Source organism: Anabas testudineus, chromosome 12 (assembly GCF_900324465.2).
Source record: "Anabas testudineus chromosome 12, fAnaTes1.2, whole genome shotgun sequence".
Taxonomy (NCBI): domain Eukaryota; kingdom Metazoa; phylum Chordata; class Actinopteri; order Anabantiformes; family Anabantidae; genus Anabas; species Anabas testudineus.
In genome coordinates this window covers 17,181,630-17,195,746 of record NC_046621.1, presented here as the reverse complement: position 1 = coordinate 17,195,746, position 14,117 = coordinate 17,181,630, and the positions used below count along the sequence as shown (strand labels likewise).

At 40.6% G+C, this 14,117-nt stretch overlaps 1 protein-coding gene across 3 annotated transcripts in view; it reads right to left on the bottom strand.

The window, feature by feature from the left end:
• Positions 1–13,319, bottom strand: part of ccdc88c (coiled-coil domain containing 88C) — a 39,726-nt gene extending 26,407 nt beyond the window's left edge. For all 3 annotated transcript variants that reach the window (XR_003298636.1, XM_026356551.1, XM_026356552.1), the window contains exons 1-3: positions 12,722–13,319; positions 10,582–10,694; positions 7,797–7,905 (exon numbers count right to left, since the gene is read on the bottom strand). Coding sequence is in view for 2 of the 3 variants with exons in the window: in XM_026356551.1 (XP_026212336.1) it covers positions 7,797–7,905; positions 10,582–10,694; positions 12,722–12,781 (282 nt within the window). In the remaining variant the exon portion in view is untranslated. The remainder of the gene's footprint in view (positions 1–7,796; positions 7,906–10,581; positions 10,695–12,721) is intronic.
• Between the last annotated feature and the right edge of the window lie 798 nt (positions 13,320–14,117).

Sequence of the window (14,117 nt, the reverse complement as noted above, 5' to 3'; positions counted from 1 at the left end):
ATGCACTTTTCAATGCATAGATTATTGTAACACAATATGTAAGCTTGCATAAAGCTTTGTATGGTCCCTTGATGTGCCCATCAAGGTTTTTCTGATGACTGTCAGAAAAGTTAACCCAGGCAGAGTGCAAAAACTACAAAGCATGAGTGCAATACAGAGTTATGTATGTGAATGATTATATATTACTGTATAGTACACTAACCAAAAATCACCACTCTGATTAAACTAAGAAAACAGGTAAGAGCCTCCCATTTGATAATTTCTGCATGGATGATTATTTTTCAGCTGCTAGCAAGTTATTTACCCTAACTGATGCAATGAGAAGCTTCTGATTTCTTAAACAACCATGTCTAAAGACACATCCTGTGTCCTCAGCAGGTAACTAGGAGGAACCGGGATTCAAACCACCAACACTGTGGTTTGTAGACAACTGCTCTACCACCTGAGTTACTGTCACCCCACTATGATTACAACACGCAACGTTATGCTACCTGAATATACTGAATAACCAGATTATTTCATCAGTGGACTCTCTCTTCCCTGATGGCACGGGCATATTCCAAGATCACAAAGCCAGGATTCATCAGGATGTAATTGTGAGTGGTTCAGGGAGCATGACAGATCATTTTCAAACATGGATTGGCCACCCCAGAGTCCAGATGTTAACCTTATTAAGAATCTTTGGGATGTGCTGGGGAAGACCCAACGATGCCATGGTGAATGCTGTAAACAAGGCTAAAGGTGGCCCAGCGAAATATTAGAGTGTGTGAATTTTTTTTTTTGGGACAGGAGAAGCAAGTCCCAACCTCATGCACAGTAAAACATTCTATAGTCAACTTAAAGACGATCTGTTTAATATCTGGGAATCAAGTTCATTTAACTTTTTACATAAAAAAACACTATATGGTGATATTCTTTAAGGTTTTAAACATTCCACTGTAAAATCACTTGAGATGACTTTTGATGTGATTTGGTGCTATACTGTATAAATAAACTGACAGGAACTGAATTGAATGGACCATTAAAGACCTCTACTGTCAAAAGGACCAAAAAAATCCTCACGCTAAAATTCAATTGAACAATTTGATTTAATCTGAGGATTAGAAAGTCCTAAAAGAAACTGAGTAGAAGGGACTAACTGTGTGCAGAGAAGAAATTAAAATATGAATGAGTGCACAGGGTCTAAGAAAAAAACACACTCTACTGCACATTATACTTTTTAGTAAACTTTGTTTCTGGGGTGTGGAGTGTATCTGATTCATTTGTCGATTCCTACAAAGCTGTAGACACACTATAGAGTAAAGTTATTTTACTTGATTGGATTTTATAATTTATTGCAGCTTTTCAGTACTTTTATTATTATATTGTTAATAATTTGTACCATGATAATATGAGCCACTAACTAAAGCATTTTTGTTAGTTCACATGCATTTATGTGTGTTTGTACGTAAAGACAGGTCTAATGCTGCTCGACGTGCTGCTTGTTTATTATAGATGAGAGATGTGCTTACACTATTCTCTCTTACCAATACCATCTGTAGCCAGCAACACATTATCCACCTGTCAGTTACTTTACACTGTACTGTCAACATTTAATAGTGGGGTTCAGAAATCTGAGTGCATATTAAGTACTTTTATAGTACCACACATATATTATATAGTATTTGGATGATCACTGGATAGGTATTTGGTTTTTAATTCTGACATTTGGATACTCATTTCTGTCAGATATCAGCAATAATTACATGTTAATTACCCAATAAAATGTGGGAATACATCTCAGCTTGCATACATGACATCCCTCTCACAGGAGATGGATGTCCATGGCCGTCAAAGGAAAGCTAAAAAGCCGGAGGCTTATTGAGAGACACAGCAAAAGTCCACTCTGGCCCACTTGCATAGTGAAAACAAAACAGCTACCACTAGTAGTGGTGTAGTGGCCACTTCAACCCAGTCAGAGCACATTTTTTCCAAAGGCCACATCGGCCAGAGAGGTTCCTATTTATTAGAATGTTGACTAACTATTCCTCCACGTACAAAAGGAAGAGTGTAGAAATTAAGTTTAAGGCTTGCCGAACTTATGAATGATTTATTTGCTTTCTTTAACTGGAATTTTCTTTTGTTGAAATGCGTGTGCTGTTGCGTGTGCTACCAATGCCATTTCATTTACTATAGTTTGTGTTTTTCTGTATAGAGGACCATATAAAACCATAATTAGACCCCACTGCACTTCAGATAATGTACATTCTTGTACAAGTGTCAACATGCTGTAAATCCTGAATCAGGAAAATGCCAATTTCCAATCAAAATACTCTCTGGGAATACGATTGATCGCTGAGATCTATATATAATCTCCTGCAGCAACATCACCAGCAGGATCTAACAGTGAAGAGATCAATACAGGCTGCTACACCGACCCATTTATACACACACAAAGCTTAAATCTTTGCCCCACTAACACACTGGGCTCACATTTCTAATCCGAGATCAATAAAATGGTGGCAGTTAAAAGCAGCTCTGACTCCAGCTGAACCACTAGTTTCTCTGTTCCACAACTTTCTCACATATTCGAAGGCTTTAAAAATCTAAATCCACTTATCTTCTCCATCCTCTTCCTTTATATCTCTGCACCATGCTTAATGTAGATGAAAACTAAAGCAAAAAGACACTGTGGTGATAGGTTACTGAAATATACAACTGCACCACAAACATCTTCCAAAATGACTATGAGTCAACACTTGTCTGAAACATCATCAACTTCATGAAGGGAGGCATTTACTGCTGTTTTAGATTGCTTTAGTTTCAGCTTGTTGCACTTTTTAAACTGACAACTAACCTGGAAACCAAGTCTTAGCCCTTTGAAGGTGTGACGGTCTAAGCAGAAATGCCCTCACAGTGATAGTAACAAACTGAATCTGTCCTCACAGCCACAGACATACATGTGCTCACATAGAAACACACAGCAGCTACGATCCCATCTTCTATGGTGTGTGTATACATGTCATCTTGTCATTGTGTGGGGAAATTTTAGATTGATGCCATCGTTGTGAGGACATTTTGCTCAGGGTATGCTAGAGAATGCATGAGTGTCCTCACTGCTATACAGAATCAAGCATATATGTGTGTGAGTGTGTGTGTGTACAAAGTAAGCCAGAGGATATGGAGTTGAAAACATCCCATGTAGGCCCAGGCATTTGTTCTGTAGTTCCCACGGTAACCAGGGAGGGGTAGAGTGAGAGGGAAAAGGGGTGAGAGAAAGAGCAAGAGGCCGAGTTACTGCTTAAGTTACTACACAACAATCACATCTCTTTCACAAGGCTCTTATGTTTAGGCATTGTCAAAGTATTTCAGATACTGTTTGCTGTTAACACACTTTTCATTTTGAGCTACAACATCAAATCTATGTAAAAGCACAGTACAGAATATGGAGGGTTTTTACTTTTAAATAGCTTTTGCCAAGAAATATTTCCAGGATATCCTGTAGAATGTGTTACATGTTAGGAAAAGTAGCCATTAACACTGGGCTGTGAACAAGCCAACAATGGAAGAGGGGGCAGCTGAAGACAGAGACATCTGGTGCTGATCTCTTACTCATGTAGCTGGTGTGGGCACACTCTGTGTCAGATTTTGTGACGCTGGAAAAAAAAAAGTTTTTGTTGTATGTTTCAAAATAAACCTACTACAGAAACTGTGCAGTTGACATCCTTGATGACTCTTACATCACCACCACATATGTAATAATGCTACAATCAGACCCCACTTTAGGGCAAAAGATTTGACTCTACAAAGCAAAGACAAAAAAGTTGTTTTTTTTACACAATATGAACTTATATGAATGTATATGAAGCTTTTAGAATGTCATGGTTTTCTGCATTAATTTCTCATAAACAAGATCTGATCTTTATCTAATTCAAGAGTATTAACAAATATAATGTGCCTAAAATAATAACACCAAAGAAATTCTGATCTTTCATGTCCTTCATGAGGATCAGGACAGGACAATGACCCAAAACACCAAAGCAAGTCCACAACGGAATGGGTTCAGAAAAACAAAATCTGCCTTTTGGAGTAACCAAGTCAGAGCCCAGACCTCAACCCAATAGAGATGCTATGAAACAACTTGAAGAGAGCCACACACATGAGACGTTCAAAGAATATGACAGAGCTAAAGTAGTTCTGTAGGAAGTATGGGCTAAAATTTCTCCTGAACAATGTGCAGGTTGGATCCACAGCTACAGGAAGCGCTTGGCTAAGTTATTGCTGCCAATAAGTGGGTCAACCAGCAACCAGGGTTTAAATATTTTTTCCACTAGCACTATGGCGTTTTTATGGCGGTTCACAATAAAGAAATTTATTTCTAACTGTAAAACTCAGCATGAGTGTGAAAAGAGTAAATAGCTTAGTATTCAGAGCCAGCAATATCAAGTTACTGTGCTTTGTACAATAGAGAAGAAACAGAAGGGAGGTGAAAGACACCCCTCCTCTCTCCCCTCCTTTCTCTCAAACACACACACTAACAGTTTGACCTCCCCATCTCCCTCTGTCACTGGGGAGATGGGGAGATTTCACTGGACCAGCCTGTGTGCCTGCTGGGACATCACCTAATTAGGAGAAAGCCAACGCCTAGCCCCATATGATCAACTGGGTGTATGTGTGTGTGTGTGTGTGTGGATCATAACTCATAGACCTAAGGTTATAGTTGGAGATGTGTGCATGCACACGCGTGGTTGAGCAGTGCTCTGGAGCCAGGGTGTTTGACTGTGGTTAGAGATTAACCATCATGGCAGATTAACCCGGTACACACTACCATGACCCACTTCATGGAGTATGTGCATGTGTGATCTGCATGAGATACATAAATGCATGATCAATGTTTTACTGTGACAATGTTGCTTCTTTATGTAATAAGTAAAGTGTGTTGTTTGGTAGAACCATGAACCAAACACAGTCTTTGGTCAGTAAAATATCATGCTGTATTTTTGAGTCACAAGCTTCTGTAGAGTTCTATCATGTAACCTTAGACAGCGCCAAAGGGAACCAAAAAATCTCGACTAGAGTTCACCAGAAGGTTTGTGAAAGACTCTCAAGGCCACTGAAAAAAAGTTCCAAACTTTCTGGCAATCAGACCAGATGGTACAACTGGTGAGGAACGCAGGTAACAGTTGTAGTCACAGTTTCTCCTGATGGTTAACCCTTAAATTCTACTACTGAATTTACAGTTCTACAATGTAGCGACAGTTTAGTGAATGAAAGGAGGGTGATTCACAGTAAACTAACACACACCTGCAACCACCTGTATGAAAATCATGTGATTCAAAGACCTAGAGGAAGACTGTATAGACAAAAGTGAAACCACCATATGGGTGAATCACAAGTAAACTGGATTTCTCTAACTACGTTTATTTTATTTGTGCAAATTTTCAAGTGATTAGTAAAACCAATTTTTAAATGAGCAGCTGTGTTTCTGATTGGTTTGGGTATCAAAGTAGTAAAATCAGTTGTAAAGTATATGCAGTAGTAGTACTTCATCTAAATAAAACGTGAAACTATTAAATAAACCACACTGTGTTATTTGTAGCTCACTGTGTAACATTAACTGCTTTAAAAGGAACAGGCCAATTTCACATGAGGACAAACTATCAAATAATCTTCCTAGAGATTTAAAAAACCAACAACTATGGTGAATAAATGCATGCAAGCTCTGAGATTAAAGTGTAAGAGTTTGCATATGTGTCTCAGCAGGACATGACTCCAGCTCAGTCAAATGAACTGCATCTGAGCTCCTTATCTCTGATTCATACAAACATTACACCATGTACATGCATGCAGGATTTATGATTCTGACCAATGGCTGTGATTAGCTTTGAGAGGATGGTCACATTACATCACTGGGCTTGGCATCAGTACACACACACACACACACACACACACACACACACACACACACACACACACACACACACATTCATTGCCTAGTTTTATCAACACTGATGTTTTTGGAAGTAAAACTCATCTGTCAGGGCATTCAGGCAGTTTTCACTATTTCAGTGTAAAATGATACTGCCACATAGGCACAACTAGGGCAGCTGTTAGGTCTTCTTGCTAGCTTAGCCTGATATGTAAAATAAAATTATGTGTTATTCTGTTCTTTTTATTCTGAGACAAAGTCAGAATATCATCCATTTGCTTAAAACACCTCCCCTCTTTTAGGCACAGATAGAAAATGGCATAACCACAGTAAAGTCTTCAGAAGGTGTCTATGATATACTGAACTAAACTTAGAGAGGCACAAACTTGGTAAAACAAGATCTGCCTAATTTTTGGAAGTGGCTTTGAAAGGTAAAGTGTGTCTACAGGTGTGCCTTGTTAAAACCACAATGATGGACAAATATAGAACAAAGTTTGTTGGAGAAAGAACTAAAATTGAGCATTCTGCCCTGTTTTTAGACCAGGGAAACACCTCACATTGTGATATAACAAGGATCACACATTGTAGAACTAAAATCCTGTGTTTTTGTTTATTGGATACTTATGTTGACAATGGTATGTGGTCCAGCAAGTGTTGGCACAAAGATGAAAAAAACTAAACCTTTGAGTCCCTGTGAGTAACAAAAAATTGATTTTGCAGTGCTTTTAGTATCTTCAAGTGATTTATAACCTTAGAATCTCAAGGCTCTGTCATTTTAGATGAGATATAGTTTGCTGAAACTACTGAAGCTGAACTACTGTTTTATAACGCCTCTGCTAGATTAGTGGAGGTAAGAGGTGGTATGATAACAGGAAACACTCAGCTACTTCAATTTGAAACATAAATTTATGTATGGCAAAAGCATCCCCCAGCTATCACATTTGCCCTAATGCCAAACCTTTGATTTGATCAAACTCAAAGCCACTGCTGCATGACAATGTATGCAAACATGGTATAAATAGAACTGTAATTTTCCAAGAAGTGCTCCTGCCCTCGTGAGTAAATATGTTTATAGAATAGTTATTGTGTTACACACCCCTTTACATATCGATGGTGAATTATGACAGTACACTTGAAAGACCACAATTAACTTATGAGTGTATTTTACAGCATGATAACATGTCAAAGGTTAAACAGAGGGGGATCGTTTTTATATCTTATGTTGTTATGTCTTCATGTGCAAACTGATTAATCACTGCTGCACCAAAGGTTTCCCTTGAATGTAATCTACATTACTTTAATACCAACCTCATTAAACCAACAGAAAGCACCTCAACAAATGTTTGTTGGAAGCTTAAACTTACTGTTTCTGTGTTTCACAGAAGAGATGTTTAATCAGTGTAACAAAACGCCTCACACTCAGAACCAGCCGACTCAGTATGGTCTCACTTCCTGCCAATGTTGATCACCACAGATTATCACTCATCAATTGAGTACACCACTGAATAATTGCCAGCAAGTTCAAGGTCTAACTATAATGGTGTAAACCATCATCAATCGAGTCATTAGCCCCACACGGACACACACGGACACACACACGGACACACACACACACAACATACATACACACTTGTGCTGCTGCTGGTGTTGAGGTTTAGGAATGTACTGTATAGGAATGCTGTTGTGTGTGTGTGTGTTAGCCTGTTCAAGAAGTTCAAGAAAACTAGAAACTGCTGAATATGAAGCAGCTAATTTACATGCAGGAAATGAACTGATTATGGTTGTTTCACACTTTCATGCGTCACACACAAAGAAAAGGATTTGAGCCATGAATGTTGCCGTTACTTTTTAATTTCTCTGTTGGCACGGTGTGTGTGCGCGTAAATACCTGGTAGTAAGTCCTGATGTGTCTGACGAGAACTGTCAGGTTGTGAAGGCGAAGCGACACATCATTGTTCACGTTCTTGTTTAGCCTTTGATTGGTGGGGCTGGGGTCACTATGGAGACACAGACACACAACACAGGAGAGCTTAGACTTACGTTATTAGGGGCCATTTAAGACGCAGATCATCTCTCAACATACACACATGCACAGACAAACACCTACACACCTACACACACCTACACACACCTACACCCACACACACACACACACACACACACACACACACACACACACACACACACACACACACACACACACACACACACACACACACACACACACACACACACCTGCGCCAGATCCAGGGTAACTATTGTGGTGGAAAAGGATTTATACTCACATCAACACATGTTCGCCTGTGCCACACTGATTTGCATATGAAAAGGGGGTGTGTGACGCTGTCTCGCTGACCTATTACTGTCATGATGTTTGTTGTTGGAGCTCAAGTCACTCCAAATAGAAAATATCTGAAGTGAAACCATTCTGTTACAGACTTTGTGGTTTTTATAGATTTAGCACTGTTAATATTTAGCACTCATGGGTAAACTGACAGTTTCACTGCTTTTATTTCTGATTCCTTGACCAAATGTTCTTCTGCTTCAGTTACACACCAACTGACACTTCAGATTACTACAAGTATCATCCAACTTCCACAATGTCTATTTTTCATATCAAACTTAATTAGCACTTGCACAACTTTGAACTCCTTTTGTGACTTTCACTTAAAACCCAAACTACAACTTTGTCCTTTGATACTTCACCTTCTACCATGCTAAATTCTAAATGGTTCTCTGACTGACTTATTTGTCAACCCTCTCTAAGTAGCTTTCCCTTATGGCTCTTCTATGCCCACCTTCCTCTGTAACCCACTTTCCCGTAAGCCCCTACAAAGCCTCACCCCACCCACCCACCCACCCTCTAACCTCACCCAAGCCTACATTCTGAACATGGAGAACAATAGCATGATTATAATTGTTTCTGAGGACAATAACTACCATATGGACATGTGGTCTGATTGGGGGCACAGGGATGTCTGGATGGGGGATGATTGAGATTCCACACTTGACGATTTCCCACTCCAATAAATACTAAATGATAAGTCTGAGATTCTATTTTTCACAGTTATCAAACCCCATCAAATATAATCAAAATACCAAAATCAATTGTTAAACATATGAGCTTTTATTTCCAGGTGTTTGTGTGTTTATGGATGGATCTGATACAAAACTTAGAGGATAGGACCTTTAGTTTGAACCCACCCATTTTTTATGTGAGCAAAAGTATTGGAAAATGTGTTGTGTGTTTTGTTGTCCAGGTGTGTTACATTGATAATTCAAACTATAAATAGCACTAAATATCTGTGTTCAGTTTCAGATTTGGGCTTTGTCTGTTCAAACTGTAGGTGAGGTATAACCAACATGAAAATCAGAGAGCTGTCTATGGGTGAAAATCAAGCCACTGTGAAGCTAAGAGAAGATGGAAAAGAAGAAACCACTGGAGTACTAAGTAACAGATGTTGAGCAGGGAGATTAGAAGAAAGATTGTGAGAGCTGTAAAGAAAGACCCTAACATAACTGTTCAGATATCAGCAACAACTTCCAGAGGACAGGAGTGAAGGTATCACAATCTACTGTTTGCAGAAGATTATAACCAAGTACAGAGGCTACACCAATAGATGCAAACTCATTAGCAAGAAAAATAGGAAGGCCGGGCTGGAGTGTGGCCCGATAGTGTAGTGGTAATATCACTGCCCTCCATGAGGAAGACCAGGGTTTGAATCCTCAGGCAAGACCTTCTTACCTTCTTCTTACCCTGCCTTTACCTTGTACGCCTGTTAATTGCTTTGGATAAAAACGTCAAATAACTAAATGTGGAATACATTCATGAACTGTAGTGTAGTGTAGTGTCTGTGCTAAAATCCCTCCAAACTAATGTGCAGGCCCGATAAACAGTTACTGGAAACACTAGTTTAGTTATTGTTTTACAGCAGTTACTGATGGTAGATAATAAATGAACAGCTTTCATTTCTTTTCTTATTTCTATATCTAGTTTACAACTGATCATATTTTAGGTCTCACAAACAGAACATTTTATGAACTTTCAAGCAACCATGTTTGGCCTGATACTGAAGACTTACAGGTTGAGTGGGAACCAAAGTGCTTGGGACTGAGTGTCTCCAACTGGGTGGGGAAGTCAGTAGGTACTGAGAGAAGGATTAATACACTGTTGGTTTTGCTCTTTTGTAGGATTTGTTATAATGAGTAAAATACGGCAATAACAAAAGACTCGTTCTTTCTATTCTTTAATTCTGAGGGGAACGTTTTGGACATGCTTCGATTTTTGCAATATTTTGTCATACTCAATATTTGTGACTTATACTTTATACTTTTACTTCTGTAGACTGTATAAATGTGTGTAATTCCTCAGTCTCAGTGCAAACTGACTACAACTCAGCTCTTAACTGATTACAAATGACAAAAACTCACATTCTCACTCATACATAATTTCTTGCTGCAATCTTGAGCAGCACATCTGGCTGTTACGTTTACAACCTGAAACTGGCGATGTCAGGATGTGGTCACGTAAACACACTTGCACAGACACACACAGGAAACACTGGATTAAGATACTCACAGCTCATGCACCAAGTCCAGACACATAAAAACGTGTTTTTTTTCCTGACTCATGCAAATACATCATGAAACTCTGTTGGTTTGCTGCTACCTACATGTGTGTCATGATCTTGTGCAGAAAGACGCCGTCCACCAGCTCCATGAACATGCTGACTCGTTCCTCTGAGCCCACATCATCACATGAACCCAAAGGGCCCAACGTCCGCACCTAGAGACATACAGGTTGAAGACAAAGTTAGGAGACACTATATTACACATGGAGATATCTAGTGTTGATGTTTTTCCTTTCACACACACGGCACATTGGCTCTCCAAGTCTGGGTAGCGGAAGTAGTGCATTTGGAATTGTAATCCAGTTTTTGAAATCTATGTTAATTTATCGCAGCAGGGCTTCTTTTCTTTTTCATTTGTCTACCTTATTTCTTTCCTTTGCAGGATTTAAGCAACTTTTTAGCCCCTAAACAAAAAGTTTGCACATGCTACAGTCACAGGTTAACAAGAGTATTTATCTCACAAGATGGAGCCCTATTCTCCAACATGTAGCTTCACAATCTCTGTGGTACATCTGATAAAGAATATGTCTGATTAAAAGTTGTAAATGGCACTTGCATCCATTTTTCTTCTCATGCAGGGATTTGCTATGCTGAACAGCCAATCAGACAGTGGAGCAACTAGTGCCAACAATGCAGGACATGCTGCAAAAACTAGGACGACACACACTAGCCAGTGGTCGAAAGTCGGCCTGGCGTGTGATGGACTTAAGGGAACACTGGGCTGGGATCCCACTATGCAGCTCAAGTTAGGGACCTTACTAGAGTGTAGTCACAATTTTACACTGTATGGATATCAAAGACTGCTGGTACTGAGTATAGGTCCGTTAATAGCAAGTGTAGTGACAAATCCAAGTGTTAATTAATCCCCCAGACATAAAAACAAATGATTTCTCATGCGCTTCCTTTGCTGTGACATAACTGTTACCTTAAACTTGGCTATCAGTCAAGAGGTTGTCAGTGTCAAGAGAAAAGGGTTGGGTCATGGCCCCTGTGGTATTTGCAATGACATTTTCTTTGTTCAATTAGTGATTAAAAGAAAGCACGAAAAACCTCTGGATCATTTGCAAATGATAAAGCAGACCTTTATTTAATATAGATTTTGCTGAGAGAGTCTCTTTGTGCGAATGCCCTGCTCAGACGCACACAGTGAACCCGCTGGATTCAGCCCAGCACAACCACAGTTTGATCCGATGGCCACTGAGCAGCTCCACTGGAGCAGTTGGACTAAAGACAAACACCACTCTTTCATTTTCCCTTTCCAGCTATATCCAAAAATCTGGTTGAGGGATCAAATCCAATCTAGGGATTGTACCAGCACTGTTTGCATCACAAAACCACATTTCTGTGGCATGCGTGTTCAGAAGAACTGAGAGAAAATGAGAAAGGGGTCATGTGAAAGTTGCCCTGCGCTACTTCTCCTGCTGTGTAGTAATTGTGTTTGTCTGTGTCCAACAAAGACGGGAAAAATTGGCGGTTGACCTGTCAAGTCAACAGGATGTGAGGTCATGAGGAAAACGGAAGAACTCCAGGATTAATAACCTGTTGACGGCTCTGCTGGTCATTATTGTCTGGGCTGGAGGACTGTGGTGGACAGCAGGAGAGGAAAACACAGTGCACTTTGGAGTTAATATAGTTTGCAATATTTATACTTTCCTGCTTTTTAGTTTGTTCTTATTTGTAGTTAAGCATCCTTACCAACACAACAAAGATGAATGTATTATAATGATTTTCACTAAATCTATCTATTAATAAGTTAGTGTCACAGTATGAGTGAAAGTATTGTGGGTGGACTGTGTCAAATTTGTGCACAGAGCAACACCAGCAACCCAACACTTGACGTGCACCATCTGTGAGCAGTGAAACACAGGAAACTCAACATTTCTGCTTTGACAGTTAGTTTGATAAGTAAATATGGAAAGTCCCAGAGACAGCAACCAAAATCTCTCAATGGACCACTGAACGTGAAACTTTCACATGAGAGAGCTTTCCCCCTGTCAGTGCAAGCCTGGACAGGGTCAATAAAAGCTAGAAAAGCGCCAGAAAGCCACTGCAAAGTGGCGTGTTTTTGGAGGCTGTGGGGCTGCTGGTTGCTAGCAGCTGCTAGCCGCTGGGAGCTGGTAACGAATGCACCTGCACCTGAAACAGGAAAGAGAAAGTAGAGAGGCACACAGCCGCCACTCACCCACAACACCAGCGGCGACTCCATGAAAGCAGCCAGTAACTCGGACAGAGTCACATCCATGGTTGCTCAAAGGCTTCCGAGGCCGCTATCGATCCGCAGCTAATCGATAATCCGCGCTCGGTCAGTCGATATCCGCAGCGGGCTCGCGGTGCTTCTCCACACGGGGCAGAACAAAGCCCCCGCGAGGCATCGATCCCCCCTCTGCACGAGTCACTCAGCTATTGTCTCGCGCTGTCCCGTTTCCCTAAACACTGGGTTTGAAAGTTTTTCAAAAATAAGAAGTTCAATGTGAATAAAAGTGCTCGAACGTCTCCCCGGACCCCGCTCTCTTACTTTTCCGCTCTATTTGTCCGCTTGAAGGTAAAAAAAAAAAACACTCGACCCAAACTTCGCAGCGCAGTTGTTCACGTTGCCAAGGTTACGCGACTCGGTCCGTAAAGTGGCAAAACTGCCGTGAAATAATAAAAAAAAAAAAAGCAAAAACAAACCAAGTACTAGAAAAGTCCCAAACACAACAGATGAAGTAACAGTTTCCGTCTTTAGCTACATCTCCACCAGGTCTCCCAAACCTCTGCGCTCCCTCTCTCCATCAACCTGACTGTGAGAACAGACGCGCGCACAGGGGGACTGACTGGCAGCCGTGTCGACCAATCCGCTAGCGCAAAAACGAGGGGTTCCCACCCTTTGAGATACATCAGCCAATCAGCGCCGTGGTTTGGTGGCCTACAATCGGCAGCCAAAGAGTTGAGACGCAACAAAACAGTAAACGTCCTCAAAAGGTTAGGTTAGGTGAGTAGAAAGTATTAGATTATGGTGATTATAGTGAGGGAAATTCTAGTGGATGGCCTTATAAAGTGAACTAAGACAATATAAAGCTGTACATTGTTAATTCACTAGCAGCAGTGTAATGATTTTCCCTAAGAATACAACAACCTGATAACATCATTTTAAAACTTTTGCCCAGTGCATTCACCATGTTAAACACTACTACTTTTACTTTACATTGCCCTAATATGTATACGTTGCTGGACGATTCTTCTGTTAAACTCCGTATGAGACTGGAAACAGGAGTTTTCCAGTGAACTCTGGACCTCTATGAAGGTCTGGGGGTGAACCCTCTTGCTCCGCCTCGCGAGTCTCTGATTGCTCTTCAAACAGGTTGAAGGTGAAACCAGCCGCTCCGCGCAGATGGAGGCAGAGAGGCCGCATGCGAAGTCGCAGCGACCGATGACAGGACGCGAGCTGTGTGGTGGGTTTTATATGTCGCATGCACGTTAGTACAGTCTTCAGCACGGTGAAACACATGCTGCAGGGGCTCCGAGCTTCACAGAGTGTGCTGTTGTGGAGCCGATCTGAGTACAACACTTCAGATCAGAGGGAGCCGCACAGCAGCAGA